Source organism: Leptodactylus fuscus, chromosome 8, assembly GCF_031893055.1.
Source record: "Leptodactylus fuscus isolate aLepFus1 chromosome 8, aLepFus1.hap2, whole genome shotgun sequence".
NCBI lineage: Eukaryota > Metazoa > Chordata > Amphibia > Anura > Leptodactylidae > Leptodactylus > Leptodactylus fuscus.
Window position 1 is genome coordinate 51238170 of NC_134272.1, and position 18483 is coordinate 51256652.

Here is an 18483-nt window from a genome sequence, read left to right on the forward strand (position 1 = left end):
CTCATATTGCAGCTGGGAGTGTGCACTTTCAGCCCATATTATATATATAATTGTATTTCTGAACATGTTTTAGTAAACAGCTAAAATAACAAAACTTGTGTCACTGTCCAAATATTTCTGGCCCTAACTGTATAATACAAAGACAAATACAAATGTGCTTTATTAGCGTTAAGAAAAAACATTTGGTGTTGCCAAAGCAGAGAATGGTTGGGGGGTGGTGGGAGGGGGTGGGTATGGGGTGCGTGGGTTGGGTTGGAGTGTCCTTGGCGTCTCATTGTTCTTGTTTGGGACGTGTGGGTAAGGGTGGGTGTGGGGTAGGCACGTCATGGTGAGGCCTTTACGGTCTTTGGGTGGGGGGTTTAATAGTCCATGGGGGGTGGGTGGTCTGATAGTCCAAGCGGTCTCATCTTCCTTTTGTTTGCTGACAGCTGGACACATATTGGACAGCAATCTCCATATGTATTTTTCATGCTTTACAAAGAACCCCACCCTCCTGGTGCCCCATCTGCAGTAAACCTGAAAAGTGTACATAAACAGTCCAAACGCCAACACGTAGATAATAAACAAGTTAGTTCTCCACTACTACACAATGCTCTGATGTAAGGAACTGTTAGTACAGTAGATATAGTATAACTTGTTTCCTTCATTCCTCCCCTCTCTAATAAATATATATTGTGAGGGTGTGAACCTAGAGGGAGATGTAGAGCGACCAAAAACAGGAAAAGGACCCTGACCACACCCATACCTGAGAAAGGGGCTCAACTCCAGAGGGAGTGCACATTGCAAGAGAGTGCTGTTAGTGGCCTGCAGGTGCACTGTGGACCAGTTGGAGACAGAGAGGAGGGCTGTCCTAAGAAGTCTGGATTCCAGAAGGAGCCCAACTCCAGAGAGGGAGTGCTGCTGGTGACCTGCAGGAGCAGGTGGATCTTGGACCAGTTAGAAACAGACAGGAGGTCTGTCCAAAGAGGACTGGATTCCAGAAAGGACTTTGAGCCAGACTGGTGAGAAGAAACCTCAGAGTATCTTGCCCCAATAGATTAGTCAGGGTTCAAGAAGTGAGGTATTGCCCTGTATGTGGGCTAGGTTGTTTGTTATTTTGTTCCTGTTATAGCTGAATAACGCCACTTATTTTGGATTGCACCACCTGATCTGCTGTTTATTTGGCACCCGGCGCCACCAACACCTCTGTAAATCCAGGAAAACCACTACCTTTGATGCTAAATTACCCTCAACTGTCACATAAAATATATACAGACACACACACGCACACACACACACACACCAGGCTTTCTTTGGACCCATGGAGGATATCACTCATCCACTAAGCCCATGTGGAAAATTATTTTTTGTTCGTCATAGTAAGATATAATAATAAGCCCAGCCTTGTCTCTACCACAGAAGTTCATGACACATAAGGTCAGATGTTCCATTCAGGGGGCCCATAACTAATCCATCTTCTCCCTCTTCACGTGTTCACTTTTCTCCAAATTTACTAGCTTATTAGTTTTAGTTTTATATTCCATGTTTCTCTTTTCTGGATCTTCATGCAGGGGAAACCCGATATAATCATACAGACACTATTATTTGTGGTTGTCCAACCCCAATAACTGTTAAAAGAAGTAAAGATGACGATATACCTTTACCTCCTGATTCCCATATACTCATGGATGTTTTGTACAGTTAAGAGTGTATATGTTTTCTATGAAGTGGGGGGAGTAATCCTCTGCCTTATGTTTTAAGAGTTCTATTTTAAGACCTATACCAAGGAGCACAATCCCATTGTAAATAACATAGGTGCAAATTTAAGCACTTTTTTTTTCTCTCTTTATGCAAAATCATGAAACTCGAGTTTGTCATTACTTTCCCTTTGTGTGGGTTATTCCTTTTGTGATCGTGTGGGCCAATGCCAGACACCTCTGACCACCAGTTGGGAAGATAATAAGCAAATTATAACAAACTTTATTGGGAATTTTACAGCTCTAAACACTAACAAGTAGGAAGATGGATACGGATACAACACATACATCCCCCCATACACACAAAAATATCACTGACAGAATACCAAGGACACCTGTAGCCCCACATCCAGCAACTCCAGCTCCTCTGTTTTCCGATTAGCCTGGTTCCGACTCCTTCATAAATTACTGACAACCATGATCACTCAGAAGCAGCAAAGATCCTCTAAATTCTGAAAAATCTAGCGATTGATTTCCTACAAAAGTAAATCTACAATAAACTATACATCGATTGTATAATATAATTAAAATAATCATTTTAGTTTGAAAGTTACTGTGAAAATATGCAGTTTTAGGTCCATTAAATGTCTTTTTTTTGTGTGTGTGTGTGTGTGTGTTAACTAAAAGTCAATTTGGATCAGATTTTTTTTTTTCATTAATTTGTTTAGAAGTTCCATTTAATGGATGAAAATGGATTTGTTTGCAGTTTCAGTGATCCTTTTTTTAAAAAATATAATTGGACCTTGCAAATTTACCTTTCTTGGGGAAAAAAATGGGCAACTGCTTCTGAATGAATGAATAAATAATAATAGAATTTATGCGAGTGGGATAAAACGGATTGATATTGAGAGACATGTTTTCGCAAGCACAGCAGAGACGTACAGGGCATGCTTCTCGGAGTCTGTCGGTGGGGAATGGTGGCAATACTTCTATAATAGCAAATGTCTAATATCTAATATGATCTAATAACTTTTATGTATGCAGCCATAATAAATTTTTAGCCCCTGATGTGCAGAAACACATTGGGTGGATTATAGATTTTAAAGATGTCCAAGTCATTGGTTCAGACAGTATACTCTGGCTAAATCTCTCCTGCCACCTGGTTTGCAATATTAGGATTCCAACTACTGGGTGTAAATGGTGTGTATGGCCAGTATCTGGTTAATAAATAAATACAATTTGAGCCCAATGTTAAAATTCCTCCACTAGCCTAGGTTTTTTTTTTTTTTTTTTTTAAATTGAGATTGCACACTTCTCTATATCCTTCTAGTAGCCTAGTCACTCTTCCCTATATTAACTGGAGTTGAGCATAGAGTGAGGCCCTATTCACATCTGCGTTCGGGTTTTCATTTGGGGAGTCCACTTGGGGATCCCCTGAACGTAAACCTATTCACATAAAAAAAAACGGTTAACTAAGAAAACCCGCGGACACCATACACTATAATGGGGTCTGTGTGGTTTCCGCTTGGTTTTTGCACTAAACATACAGAAACAGAAGTGCAGGTTGCTTGCTGCTTGTCCCCAAGCAGACTCCCTGAACGTAATCCCGAACGTAGATGTGAATAGGGTTTTATGGACTGTGTTGAAGCGTACTTATTACAGGTGTCTATGATCCAGATGCTTCCTCTGCTCCAGGAAAGTGAGTGAAGCGACTGCCATCCCAAAGAGTACATTGGGATTTTGCTCCTTGAGAAGTTCCTTTCTAAAATTTGTCCACCTTAGACGGTAGTAATATTTAATGTTTCTTTTTTTTTTTTTTTTTTTTTTCTAGAGCCGGTATTTTGGGTGTACGTGAAAGAAATTCTTAACAAGCATGAACTTCAGAGATTCTACGCTTTGAAGAACATAACTACTGATGTAGGGAGGGGCCGCGCTTGGCTGCGATGTGCGCTGAATGAACATTCCCTGGAGCGTTACGTACATATGTTACTTGCAGATCCAAACAGGCTTAGGTAACCCTCAGATCAGTAAATGTCTTTAATAAATAGCTGATTGTTGTAGACAATGGTGATCAAACAGTTCACGTCTAGCAGTAGAATATAGGATGTTCTACTCTGATAAAGGATCACAGGTAAGTTATTACCAATGGTAATATTAATGCTGTGTCCGTGTATAAGGGAAATTATTTAGCAATGTCAAACGTAAAGGAAAAATGGTTTATTACCGAGAGGTCTGCTTTGCCAGTCTAAATTGCTCTAGTGTGTAGCTAGCCCCATTGGTCTGTTCTCAGCTGGTTTTGTCACCATGGAAGAACATTTTAGGGCAAAGGGGCATTGTGGGCTAAAACAACATTACCCCATCAATCACCCCACTACTGAGATAAGTGGGAACCCAGTATTCATTGCAGTTTCATGGGGTTTGGTGAGGCGAATTTTCTGACCCTTAGCTCTAAAATGTTATTCTTGTCAAGAAACCCTTGGCCATATATGATTGAAAACTCAAACTGCTCATTCTGCAGACAGCAGTTTTTCCAGGGCCCATATACATTTGACTATAGTTGATGGAAAAGGATGATTTTAGCCAAAATGAAGGGTTTTCTAGGCTTTGGTGGAATTTTGATGCAATACTGCAGCTCTGCTCCCATTCAAATGAACAAGAACTGAGCCACAGTGCTCTGGTGCTGCCACAACACAGTGTACAGAGCCTTCTGCGTCTGATTGTCAATGTCCAAAGCCCACTAAAGCCTAGAACAATGGTTTTATGTGACAGATAAAATGTTATCACCATCTGAACACGAGCCAGCAATGCTTAAAACTTACAGCTAATAATCTAAAAGATCTTATGTAGCATGTAATATGTGCCTCTATATACATATTTGGGGCTCATCAAGGTACATTATAGACCTGGTGTCGTTCTGCCCTATAATTGCAAATTTGGGCATCTTGACTGGGACACCGATTTGTGATATTTATACAGCTAATGCTATATGTTTGGCTTTCTGACAAAGTTTTAAAACTAATGTTCAAGTTTTTCTTAGGTCTTTGTCCTCTCTGCTTCTGGGAAATCCGTGTGCCCACTAATACATCAGTACTGTTCCATCAAGATTTTCATTCAGCTTTCAATGTGTTACTGAGAAAAGCTGGCTGACTACCTTTGTCATAACTTGGTTGTCACTGTATATTTTCTTCATAAAGCTGTAATAAATGTAGGGTTATATATATTTTTAGCCATGTTTGACATGAGAGGACACAGAAACATAGATGTTCTTGTAGATTATATATTATTGATGTTGAAATTGTTTTCAAGCTATATTTTACTTTTGTCATTTTATGGATTTTTAGTTTCTTCTATGAAGACTGGTCTTTTCTATTAGATGAGGAGCGTTCCAGTATGCTTCCTACCATGGCAGCTGGTAAGCTTAACACAAACATAACTGAGCCTATAGGACTTCCCAGATTACTAATGTGGAAAGGGATCAATGAGAGAGTAATGCCATTGATTTATATTTCTTTTGATTTCTTACGGGATGTCGACCATCTAAAATCCTTTGGCATGGCTCAGAATGTTCTGGCAGTTTCCTACACTGTGTTCACGCTGCCTTGAGCCTTGTGTCAGTGATTTATGGTGATGGAAATCTGTGTGTAGCAACAGAAAGGTTTGAGCATTATACTGGTTGGAATCTGCAGGGAAAAGATAAAATTCTGAATTCCGCATAAATGTATCTTAAATTATGAACATATTATCTTTTTGGTTGTACTGAAGTACACTGCGTAAAGCTGGGTTACATGACTTATATATGCTATCCATTTACTGTGCAGAAATACTATATTGTATTGTAGGATATGGTACAATAATTGAGGCAAACAATCAAATAAATGCTTCCTTCCTATTTATACAAACGATGGTATTCATTGCTTAAGGAAGAGAATATGTACACTGTGTGGCATATGTGATTGTTGGTGTCTCACTAAAGGGTCGTTCATTCTACCGTTGGTGTCCGCTTAGCAGTGCCCGCGGTTATTGTTCGTACAAGATTTTAGCAACGGACAATAGCTGGTTTGTTAGCTATTTCCATTCATTTCAATGGGATTTTATCTTGTGTCCGTTTGTGTCCTTTAGTGTCAGTTTACAACATGTCCGTTTTTTCAAGCGGACCAAAAAATCCTACAATCAGGACTTTTCTGTCGGTTTGAAAAAACGGACAGCAAGTGTTCGTTATTTTTTTTTTAACATTGAGGTCTGTGGGCAACGGACATATAACAGACAGTAACTCATAGCCATCAGCTACTCTCCGTTTGTGTCTGTTATGATAGGTGTTTGTTTTTTGTTTTTTTTTTTTAAACGGATACCTTCTGAGCGGATACCAATGGTAGTATGAACTCTACCTAAAGGTGCCTATACACCTCCTATAGATTTAGTCTGAACACTCATTTCACTGACAACTGTTTTCCCCCTTATTATGCTTATGTTTTTCATGGGGGCAGGTGAGTATCACTTTCAGCTATTTCTGGCAGTGCCTATCTCCCAGCAAACCAAATGAATGGGCATTCTGAGATTTGTTATGCCCAATCCTTTTATTGGGAGAAAGTCCATAGGCCCCCATACCATTTCTATGGAAGTCTTAAGATTCACACAAGTCTCGGTTATGTGTATGAGACCCTCTAAGGGTGCATTCACACGGAGTAAAATGGAGTGTAATTTGGAGTGTAATTTTTACACGTGTAAAAAATGTACACGTGTATTGTGGAGCGTTTTTTTTTTTTACATGTGGTGTTTACGGAACGTTCTTTGGAGCGTTTACGCGTGTAGAAAAACACGCTCCGTAAACGCTCCAAAAAATGCTCCGCAAACGCTCCGTAAATGCTCCGTAAACGCCACGTGTAAAAAAAAAAAACGCTCCAAAATACGCGCATAAATTTTTTACACGTGTAAAAATTACACTCCATTTTACTCCGTGTGAATGCACCCTTAGGGATAACATTGCCTTCTGCCTGACTTTCTTTTTTGTGATGAAAGTGTAATAAGTGGCTGCTAGTCATTTCTTGTGCCACCTGTCACAGATAAATTACACAGGTACACATTCAACCTTTGGATACCTGTTTCTCCCAGCAGATGACTAGTGGGATTGTTGTAGACCTAAAGGGATTGTACCACTACAGACACATATATCCGATCCACAGGATCGGGAATAAGTATCAGACAGCTGAGGATCTGAACATTGGGATACTCAGAAATCAGGAGAACAAGGAACAGAAATCCACCCTGTGTGTCGCACCAATGTGCATGAATGACTGATGCTCCATTCACCTCTATATGACTGCCAGAGATTGCAGCCCTTTAGAAGTGAGTGAAACTCTGGTCACACAAGTGCACTGGCACTTCATTCATAAGGGGTATTTGGGAAGGGGGAACGGGACTTTCTGTTCCTCATTTTCCTAATCGCTGGGGTCCAAGTGGTCGAATCCACTATTCCCACACCTATCCCATATCCTGTGGTCAAGTATATGTAGTGGTGCAAACTTTTCAGATTTAAGTCAAATAATAATAAAATTGACTGGATTTATCATTATGATGCTTATGCTAATGTACAGCTTATGTCTGACCTATAGATAGATCTGGGTTTGATGCATTTGTGTCTCCTTTTCTGTATTGTGATATTCTAAGGCTTGAACTCCATCCTGTTTGCAATCAACATTGACAACAAAGATCTAAATGGACAAGCAAAAACGGTTCCTACAGTTTCTCACCTTCTGAAGGAGTCCACTCAAAATGTCACCTCTTTACTTAAGGAATCCACGCAAGGTGTCAGTAGTCTCCTTCGAGAGATCACATCTTCTTCAGCTGTCTCCATTTTAATCAAACCAGAGCAGGAGTCTGACCCTTTACCGGTTCTTTCCAGAAGTCTTGCATCAGGTGAGTTTCGTGATACAAACTGAGGATCATTAAAGAAAAATTTTCCCCAGGTTACAGATGACAGATCTTTGGATTAGGCCCGGCCTACTGGAACTTCTATCAATTCATCAAAAGGGTCCTAATGCTCTGCAGAGTTCCCCTGTCTGTGTTTGCCACTACCAGTAATCTGTAACTTCTTCTTATCCCACCTCATAGACTTACAGTACACTGATTGGTGGGGCTGCGGTTTGCCAGCCCCCTGCCAATCTGATATTGAAGACTTATCCTGAAGTTAGATCATTGGTAGTAAAGTCCTGGGCAGCTGCTTTATTTTCTAGATATTGGAGATCCAGTTCAATCCCTACTAGTGTCAAATTTCTACATTGCTGTAATCACATTGGGTTGACAATTTGATGGCAAAAGAGAACTGCTTTGACTCCTTTAAATAAAGATTTGGGTGTCGTTCTGATCTTGAGTCCTAGAAGATCCCTCTTATCCACTTATAGCCAATATTTTCATGTGTCCCATCCCCTCTCTCCGTAAATTTCTAATTGGTGGGAGAATTGATAGGCGGCCCCTGCACTGATCAGCTGTAAGGGGCTGTTTCCTGGAAAACACTTAATATACACAACATTGTGCTGGAAGCAAATGTCTATGGATCCTGTGTAGTGTCCAAGTACCAGTACTGCAGCTCCGCTCCTATGGGAGTCAATGGACGCAGATCTGTCCTACTGGTGCTTGGTAGGGGCCACACGGTGACTCCGTGGTTAGCACTGCATCCTTGCAGCGCTGGAGTCCTGGTGTTCAAATCCCGCCAAGGGCATAAAACCATCTGCAAGGAGTTTATATGTTCTCCCCGTGTTTGCATGGATTTCCATCCCATATTCCCAAAAATACTGGTGCTTGGTCACTATACAAGGCACATTGCTAACTGCTTCGATCCCTGTGTTTGTGCATAGTACGAGCATCGGAAACAGTTTGTACTGTTGATTGGAGCAAGAGTCGCCTATTGGCCTCCCACGATAATATTTTTATGGCCTATCTTTAGGATAGGCCATATAAACCAAAATCCTGGACAACCCTTCAAGATACATCGGTGCTTTTAACTGACATTTTATTTGACATTTTTTATACCGGTAATTTTATATTGATTTGTTATATACTTCAATTTTCTACTTGATAATTATTTTGGAAATTAGTACCTTGACTAGTCCTGCAATTATAGTTCTGCATAAGCAATCCAGTGATCACATGTTGAAATCACTTGAGGGGTGGGGGTTAAAATAAAGTTAACAAAAAAATGTATAAAAATTTTAAAACCAAAGAATTAAAAATTCAAATCACCCCCTTTAACAATTTTAAAATTGTAAAAATAAACGAAAAGACTAAACTTAATTAAAATCAGCGCTTCCAAAAAATGGAAACTATGAAAAATGGCACCATTAAAGACAACAGCAAGAGCCTTTACTTGGCTCTGTAGATGGAAATAAGAACTCATTGGGGTGTCAGGATATGGCAGTGTAATGCAAATAAAAAAAATATTTATATTAGTTTTTGGTCTAGTTGGAAACATGCTGACCCGCAGAATAATTTAACATGTCATTCTTACTGCACACAGTAAATGCTGGATGTAAATAGGAAAACAGTGCCTCTGCTTGCTGCCCTCTAGGGGCAGCCCCCTTAAACATCATGCCCGACTTTTTCAACAAGCCTTAAATGCTATGATGCGAGGTTTAGCCAAATCAGTATCCCAGCTGTGGACAGCGCTGTTTCGATCTGGTTGGATCTCCTCAGCACAGCATAGGGAAATCTGATTTGGCAGAGATGAGAGACTTCTAGACCAGGTTCTGAGGGTAATACTTCTCATTAAGGGTGCATTCACACTACGTATACGGCAGCTTATTCTGAACGTAAATCACGTTCAGAATAAGCGGCGTATAAAGCAGTTCCATTCATTTCTATGGGAGCCGGCATACGAGCGCTCCCCATAGAAATGAATGCGCTGCTCTTTTCACTACGAGCAGTCCCATTGAAGTGAATGGGAAGTGCCCGCGTGTACGGCTAGCTCTGCTCATGCCGAGCCGTACACGCGGAAAAAAAAAAAATGGAAAGACGCTGTCGCAGAATGGAGTACTGTACAAAAACCTATAGAAATGTTGTCATCACTGTAAATGTACTGACCTGTCATGAACAATAAAAATAGAGTAAAACTAACCCCCCCACCCCCTCCCACCCCAAAATGGTGAATTTGTGTTTTGGTTTTTTGTTGTTTTCTTCTATACCAATAATTTATTTTCAAAGTTTCTCAACACATTATATTGTTCAGTCATTGGAGTCAATAAAAAATACAATTTGTCTTTCAAAAAACAAACCCTTGTCCAGCTACGTAGGCAGAATAATAAAAATGTTATGTCTGTTTGAAAGATGAGAGTAAAAAAATTAAATAGTCTTTGTCCTTAACAAGGTTGTCCTTAGGATAGACCATCAATATTAAATCTATGAGGTTCCGACAACTGGAACCCTTACAGATCAGCTATTTTGGAATTGTGTGACCTCTCAATAATGTATACATGTTGGGAGTCTCTGCCCTATAGACTTCAATGAGACAAGGCTGCAGTTCTTAACCCCTCTAGTACTCATCATGCTGGGAGCTTCTCAATCGCCATACAATAACATGTCCAGCAGTCACACTGTCATGGGGCATCTGGTCTGTCTAATGAATAAGGTCATCAATATTCCAACAGTAGATAACCCCTTTAAAGGGATTCTCTTGCTTCAAATTGAATTTTCCTACCTATTCCACAGGATAGGTCCAACACCAGAATCCTGCACAGATCAGCTGTTCCTGGGAGCTCCTGGTGGACTGGCAGCACATGCAGCACTGCTCCTATACAAGTAATAGGAGTGACCCTGCAGTTCTCCAGGACCACCCCTATACAGTAGCTTCTATCCTGTGGATAAGTCACCAGTATACTAATGTAATATCTAACATGGAAAGTATTTGGTAAGACGCTTTATTTGCTCCTGTATGATTACTGGTTACTGCATTAAAGATCTTTTTCTTTCACAAAAGCCATTTTAGTATGGTACAATTGGTATGATTTGATGCATTTCTTTAGCAGCTCTTTTTTGTTGGATGTGAATATGAAATAAAGGAAATATTTCAGACTCCACAGCACAAGGATTAGATTTTCCGAGTTGCAATGCCCCTGAATATCACTGCTATTATTTCCATCACAGAACTTATCTAAAATACCTGTTTTGTTTCTTGTAGATGGCAAAGCTAAGAAGGATAGAAAAAAGAAGAAGAAAGTGTCGACTATCATTTCATTTGATGATGATGGGGACATGGAAGATCCGCATCTGACGGGGGTTTCAAAGGCCACGATGAGTGGCATGGAGAGTTCAGAGGAGCACTCTGACAGGTCCTCCGCTGCTCTTTCTAACTTTGAAGCTCAGTTTGAAATGAACTTGAATGACAAAGAAAATGCAGACAGCTCCTGGAGAAATCAGACTCCTTGTGTTAATGGGGATTTCAGCTATAGAAAACTGGACGTGAAGAGCATAGATGATGAAGACTTAGATGACTGTGACACATATGAAGGCCACCCTGTCAGCAAATCAGAAGTTAGAGCAGAGAGTGTTTCTGCCGAACAGTAAGTTTTTTTTCTCTTAATCACAGCGCAACTTTGTACGTGTTTTCCTGGGCATGATGTCTCTAGAGCTCTCATATCTCTTGATACTTTTCCTATTACTTGTTGAGGTTTGTTTTACTGTACATAATCCCTTTGACAATGAAGAACCACTACTGGATTCCGACAGAATACTTCTGATCTGTCAGGGGAGGATAAAACAGAAGCAGTGCTTAGAGGTAAGACACAAAATACTATAGACTGTGAGAGCATTTACCGCCACACTGAGCTTTATAAGAAAAAAAGCCTTTATAGATTTGACATTGGCATTGATGACAATATTTGCTACAGAAGCAGCCTGACTCGTTGTCGATGTGAACTTTTAGATTTATCCCTAGCTTCTGAAAGAACCTATTATAGGTTCTATATCGAGGCCTCATGCTTGTTTCGGCTACTTTCACACCTCTGTTTTTAAATCCGTTTCTTGAGCCTGGTGTATGTGATCGATAGACCATTGAGTGTTGTCCAGCAGGATTTGCATTTATTTATTTTTTTACCTCTCCTAGTGCACTGTTCTGTGACTAGTTAAAAAAAAACCAAAAACCTATACCACACCATGTACATTTTTTTTTTTTTTAAAGGGGGTTTGTCGGTATCAAACTATTGACAGTACATTGTAGGGCTACTGCTTCATTTATCAAAGATGTATTTTTTTATTCTGCTTTGCAGCTCCATTTTCATGAAAATCAATGTTTTATTCTTAACAAAATTAGCTAAAGAGGGTTTTTACGGCATTTCTTCTCCTTCTTAGACCTTGCTTTCTGCTCTAGATAACCACCGCCAACTGCTGCTCAGTTTTTCCCCATATTGCTTGAGTGATGTCTCCATTTTGTCTGCAGTTTGGGGCCTTATCTAAAACAGAGAGTGAAGCTCTAGGAGGAGAAGAGTCTCCCTTAAAGCCCTTTTCAGCTTATTTGCATACGAATAATATGCAGATTTTCATGAAAATGACACTGCAATGCAGAATACAAAATACATTTTTGCAAAGTGTAGAAGCCACTCTTTAAGGTGGTGTCATTAAATTGATACTGGTTTTCCTGCTGACAGACTCCCTTTAATATCTACCTTTATGGAGGGGACACATGTCTGCTTAGTGTATGGGCCAGGAGCTTTCACATTCCATATGGTAAGCTGATTAAAACCTGAAGTGTGAAAGTAGTGTTAAAGGGATTTTATCATTAGAATCCCATTTTCCCCAATGCTGCGAGAGAACTCTCTCCAGCGCCACCTCCATCTTCATCAGCGTCCTCTTCTTCCACTTCTTCCGGCACAGGTCTCAGACTTCTAGGCCTCAGGCAGAGCAGACTGCACATGCCCACAGGCTACGAGAAAATGGCCGCTTACGAAAGCTAGGAAAAAGAATAGCCTTTCTTAAGGCTATTCAGATGTGTTACTAAGAAAAAAATTTGTTTGTATGATAGGATCCCTTCCAGTCATAGGAGGCTCAAATTGTGTATGAGTGAGATATCAAGCACAGTTAAGCAGAGTTGTCATTCATGCCTTGTTGCTATTATTTACTGCAGATACAGTCCTATGAAAAAGTTTGGGCACCCCTATTAATCTTAATCATTTTTAGTTCTAAATATTTTGGTGTTTGCAACAGCCATTTCAGTTTGATATATCTAATAACTGATGGACACAGTAATATTTCAGGATTGAAATGAGGTTTATTGTACTAACAGAAAATGTGCAATATGCATTAAACCAAAATTTGACCGGTGCAAAAGTATGGGCACCCTTATCATTTTATTGATTTGAATTCCCCTAACTACTTTTTACTGACTTACTGAAGCACAAAATTGGTTTTGTAACCTCAGTGAGCTTTGAACTTCATAGCCAGATGTATCCAATCATAAGAAAAGGTATTTAAGGTGGCCAATTGCAAGTTGATCTCCTATTTGAATCTCCTCTGAAGAGTGGCATCATGGGCTACTCAAAACAACTCTCAAATGATCTGAAAACAAAGATTGTTCAACATAGTTGTTCAGGGGAAGGATACAAACAGTTGTCTCAGAGATTTAACCTGTCAGTTTCCACTGTGAGGAACATAGTAAGGAAATGGAAGACCACAGGGACAGTTCTTGTTAAGCCCAGAAGTGGCAGGCCAAGAAAAATATCAGAAAGGCAGAGAAGAAGAATGGTGAGAACAGTCAAGGACAATCCACAGACCACCTCCAAAGAGCTGCAGCATCATCTTGCTGCAGATGGTGTCACTGTGCATCGGTCAACTATACAGCGCACTTTGCACAAATAGAAGCTGTATGGGAGAGTGATGAGAAAGAAGCCGTTTCTGCACGTACGCCACAAATAGAGTTGCCTGAGGTATGAAAAAGCACATTTGGACAAGGCAGCTTCATTTTGGAAACAAAAATTGAGTTGTTTGGTTATAAAAAAAGGCGTTATGCATGGCGTCCAAAAAGAAACAGCATTCCAAGAAAAACACATGCTACCCACTGTAAAATTTGGTGGAGGTTCCATCATGCTTTGGGGCTGTGTGGCCAATGCCGGCATCGGGAATCTTGTTAAAGCTGAGAGTCGCATGGATTCCACTCAGTATCAGCAGATTCTTGAGAATAATGTTCAAGAATCAGTGACGAAGTTGAAGTTACGCCGGGGATGGATATTTCATCAAGATAATGATCCAAAACACCGCTCCAAATCCTCAGGCATTCATGCAGAGGAACAATTACAATGTTCTGGAATGGCCATCCCAGTCCCCAGACCTGAATATCATTGAACATCTGTGGGATGATTTGAAGCGGGCTGTCCATGCTCGGCGACCATCTAACTTAACTGAACTTGAATTGTTTGTCCAAAATACCTTTATCCAGGAACTGATTAAAAGCTACAGGAAGCGACTAGAGGCTGTTATCTTTGCAAAAGGAGGATCTACTAAATATTAATGTCACTTTTCTGTTGAGGTGCCCATACTTTTGCAGCGGTCAAATTTTGGTTTAATGCATATTGCACATTTTCTGTTAGTACAATAAACCTCATTTCAATCCTGAAATATTACTGTGTCCATCAGTTATTAGATATATCAAACTGAAATGGCTGTTATAAACACCAAAATATTTAGAACTAAAAATGATTAAGATTAATAGGGGTGCCCAAACTTTTTCATAGGACTGTATATCCCTGGTGCCTTCACTAGAAAGATGAAGTGCCTGCCCACTGTGACTAGTTTGAAACCCCCTCGATAATGGTCCTGTGCAGAACGCAGGACAAGGGTATATTTTCCATCTCCATGAAAGTGAGTGAGAATTTTGGAAATGGCCAGATTCCCAAATTTCTCTGTATCTGACAGCCTCAATTTAGCAATGGCGGGAGCATGTAAATTTAGAGCTTGAAGTTACGCCTCTGCCTGCCAGCTTTTTCTATTGAATATGTGCAATAGTTATGTGTGTTTGACAGCTATCGAATACAGAGCTGTGGAGTCACAAGGCAAAACCACTAGTTAGGACTGCGAGGTTAAGTTTACACGGCGGAAAATGAAGAGAAATTCTTCTTTTCTGCCGCAGGATTGCAGTGTTAAGGCATTCTGTTACAGCTTTCCTTTGTGGATCTGGATGAATAAGCCTAATTGGCTGGGACTCCAAGCCGTGGGATTCGCGGCAAGATTGAGCAGGATGCTGTTTTATTTTTTTAGCATCCTGTTATAATCTCTGCTTCCCATCGAAAGCAATGGGGAGGCAGATTTGGGAAGGAATGTGCCACACATCTGGGGATGGAATCCGCTCCCAAATCTGTGGTAGATTCTTCCATGTGAACCTAGCCTGACTCTTCCATTCCTGCATAGCTGACTCCGACTCCTTCATAAATGATAAATGATTTCCATCTGGCCATGGTAAAGATCGTCTAATTTGTTAAAATAGTTTCCTAAGAAAGTAAATATGTAACAAGCTATGCATCTATTTAAGTACAGTGAAGGAAATAATTATTTGATCCCTTGCTGATTTTTTAAGTTTTCCCACCGACAAAGACATGAACAGTCTATAATTTTAAGGAAAGGTTAATTCTAACAGTGAGAGATAGAATATCCAAAATAAAATCCAGAAAATCACATTGTATAAATTTTAGAAATCTGTTTGCTTTTTACATAGAGAAATAAGTATTTGATCCCTCTGGCAAACAAGACTTAATACTTGGTGGTAAAACCCTTGTTGGCGCGCACAGCAGTCAGACGTTTTTGTAGTTGATGATGAGGTTTGCGCACATGTCAGGAGGACATTTGGTTCACTCCTCTTTGCAGATCATCTCTAAGTCATTAAGATTTTGAGGCTGTCACTTGGCAACTCAGACCTTCAGCTCCCTCCATAAGTTTTCTATGGGATTAAGGTCTGGAGACTGGCTAGACCGCTCCATGTCCTTAATGTGCTTCTTTTTGAGCCACTCCTTTCTTGCCTTGGCTGTATGTTTTGGGTCATTGTCCTGCTGGAAGACCCAGCCACGACCCATTTTTAATATTCTGGCGGAGGGAAGGAGGTTGTCACTTAGGATTTTACGGTACATGCTTCCATCCATTCTCCCATTGATGTGGTGAAGTAGTTCTGTGCCCTTAGCAGAGAAAGACCCCTAAAACATAATGTTTCCTCCTCCATGCTTGACAGTGTTTTCTTTGGGTCATAGGCAGCTTTTCTCTTCCTCCAAACATGGCGAGTTGCATTAATGCCAAACAGTTCAATTTTTGACTCCTCTGACCACAGCACCTTCTCCCAATCACTCTCAGAATAATCCAAGTGTTCACTGGCAAACTTCAGACGGCCTGCACATGGTCCTTCTTGATCAGGGGGACCTTGCGGACACTGCAGGATTTTAATCCATTATGGCGTAATGTGTTACCAATGGTTTTCTTGGTGATTGTGGTCCCAGCTGCCTTGAGATCATTTAACAAGTTCCCCCTGTGTAGTTTTAGACTGATCTCTCGCCTTCCTCATGATCAAGGATACCCCACGAGGTGAAATTTTGCATGGAGCCCCATATTGATGTTGATTGACAATCATTTTATATTTCTTCCATTTTCTTACTATTGCACCAACAGTTGTCTCCTTCTTATCCAGTGTCTTACTTCTGGTTTTGTAGCCCATTCCAGCCTTGTACAGGTCTGTGATCTTGTCCATGACATCCTTAGTCAGTTCTTTGGTCTTGCCCATGTTGTAGAGGTCAGAGTCTGACTGATTCATTGAGTCTGTGGACAGGTGACAATATAATACAGCTGTCTTCAATGCTGGTATTGATTTGGTCTGTAAGATCCAGAACTCTTATTGGTTGGTAGGGGATCAAATACTTATCTCTCTATGCAAAATCCAAATACATTTTTAAAAGTTATACAATGTGATTTTCTGGATTTTATTTTTGATATTCTATCTCTCACTGTTAAAATTAACCTACCCTTAAAATTATAGACTGTTCATGTCTTTGTCATTGGGAAAACTTACAAAATCAGCAAGGGATAGAATAATTATTTCCTTAACTATATACAATATTGAGAATTGTATAATATAATTAAAAAAAAATAAAAATCTTATTTTGCAGTAAAAATTTTTTCCTACTCTGGCTCCTCTCAAAAATTATCTCAGACTGCAGTTCTACAGTCCTTACCCAATATGTGACGAGCCTACGACTGTTATGTCCATAAAATTTACATTTGTTTGCCATTTTTATGAGACTTTTTCTATGTTTTCATATCTCATCATAAACGTGTATCGTAAGTCACTTTGAGCAGTCAGGCAAAATAAATCCAATAAAAGAAAGTCAACATGTAAAGTAAACTGCTTCCATATAAACATTAGTTTTATAGGCGGATAGCTGCGTGAGCAAATTGGTAGAAGAAATGTAGTAGTGTAATGAGCACAGTGTGATGTAAACAGCCTCCAGGTTTGTTTAAGCAGTTGTGGCGCTGAAGACGTAGCTCGATTTCCATATAATCTGAATGTATGAGTTAAAATAACAGTATTCTGATCCAAGATTCAATTATACACTCAATAAAACATCTGCATGATGGCCGATCCTGTGACTACTCACATAATCCTATCAGCAATCCTCTCTGCATGTAGTTTAAGGTCCTTCCTATGGAAAGTAAGTGGATGCCTCTGTGAAAATATAAATTATACTTTATATGGAAGATAATTGAGTTCTAGACTTTTTAATGTGCTGTCTGTAAATGCTTTCCATGAGAGCTAATTTTGGTTTAGACACATAGATTGTTATTGACTTAAAGGGGGTTTCTGGGTGGTAAAAAATGTTTTTTTTTTTCTTTCTTTAAAAAAAGATCTGTTAGTGCTATTATTGGGTTAATAAGTTCACCCAAATACCTTTAGCAGTGTTTTGAGTGATTTCTGGGTTTCTCTGGGAGCTTCTGGTATCCTCTGCATTTGATTACCTGTTGTAGCTTCCTGTTGTCTTAGCTGATGCAATGCATCCTGGTAGTTGTAGGCTGACTCGCACTACCTCACTCTTACTCCCTCCCCCGTTCCTCTCTCATTACTTCACACCCCTCCCTGTCTCCCTAGCTATCCTGCCCACTACTAGCCCTTCCCAACTAACTAACTGACCCACCCCCCCATACCATCATACTTGCCTGTCTTTTTACCCAGACTTCCCTTCTGCGGGGACGGCTCCTCCTCTTCTTTGACTCTGCCGGAACGTGCCCTGGCTGGAAGTGCCTCCGATGCCTGCTCAGTAAAGATGGAGTGCCATCTACAGTCCATGGCCGGGGCTATTGTGCACGCACCGGCAGAGGGAAATGGAATGTCACCGGATAATCAGAGAATGTGCCTGGTGTGATCACATGACCGCCTCAAGGATATGGGGAAATATACAGTTTTGCTAAAGTATGTAATTTAGAAAGTAATTAGAGGTAGTGTTTAGATTAGTATAGAAATTCCCTTTTATCCCGGACAAAAGGTGTTATCTGATTTCTGACATGGCTTTTAATGGAACAGTGCTGCAATACTTAGACTCAAACAATAAACAATACAAAGCCCCGCAGTTCTAATATTGATGGCCATCAGTGTTAGAAACCGGGTAACCCCTTTCAAGGGGTTAGACAATGAACAGTATTTATCCTCTATCCCTAGGATAGATCTTGCATAGCTAAACAGTGGGGGTCCCAATGACTGTAGCCAGGCTGAATGTAGCTGTACCCATGCTGTATGGGAGACATCTATGCTCCTAGTCATTCCAGTGGGGATGCCAGGGGTACCCAAAGTGCAGCACACTAT

General features: G+C 40.2%; 1 protein-coding gene across 2 annotated transcripts in view; it reads left to right on the forward strand.

The window, feature by feature from the left end:
- Positions 1-18483, forward strand: part of SNX29 (sorting nexin 29) — a 412861-nt gene that overhangs the window by 40836 nt on the left and 353542 nt on the right. For both annotated transcript variants that reach the window (XM_075285780.1, XM_075285781.1), the window contains exons 5-8: positions 3508-3688; positions 5018-5088; positions 7341-7589; positions 10843-11224. In XM_075285780.1, coding sequence (XP_075141881.1) covers positions 3508-3688; positions 5018-5088; positions 7341-7589; positions 10843-11224 — 883 coding nt within the window. The remainder of the gene's footprint in view (positions 1-3507; positions 3689-5017; positions 5089-7340; positions 7590-10842; positions 11225-18483) is intronic.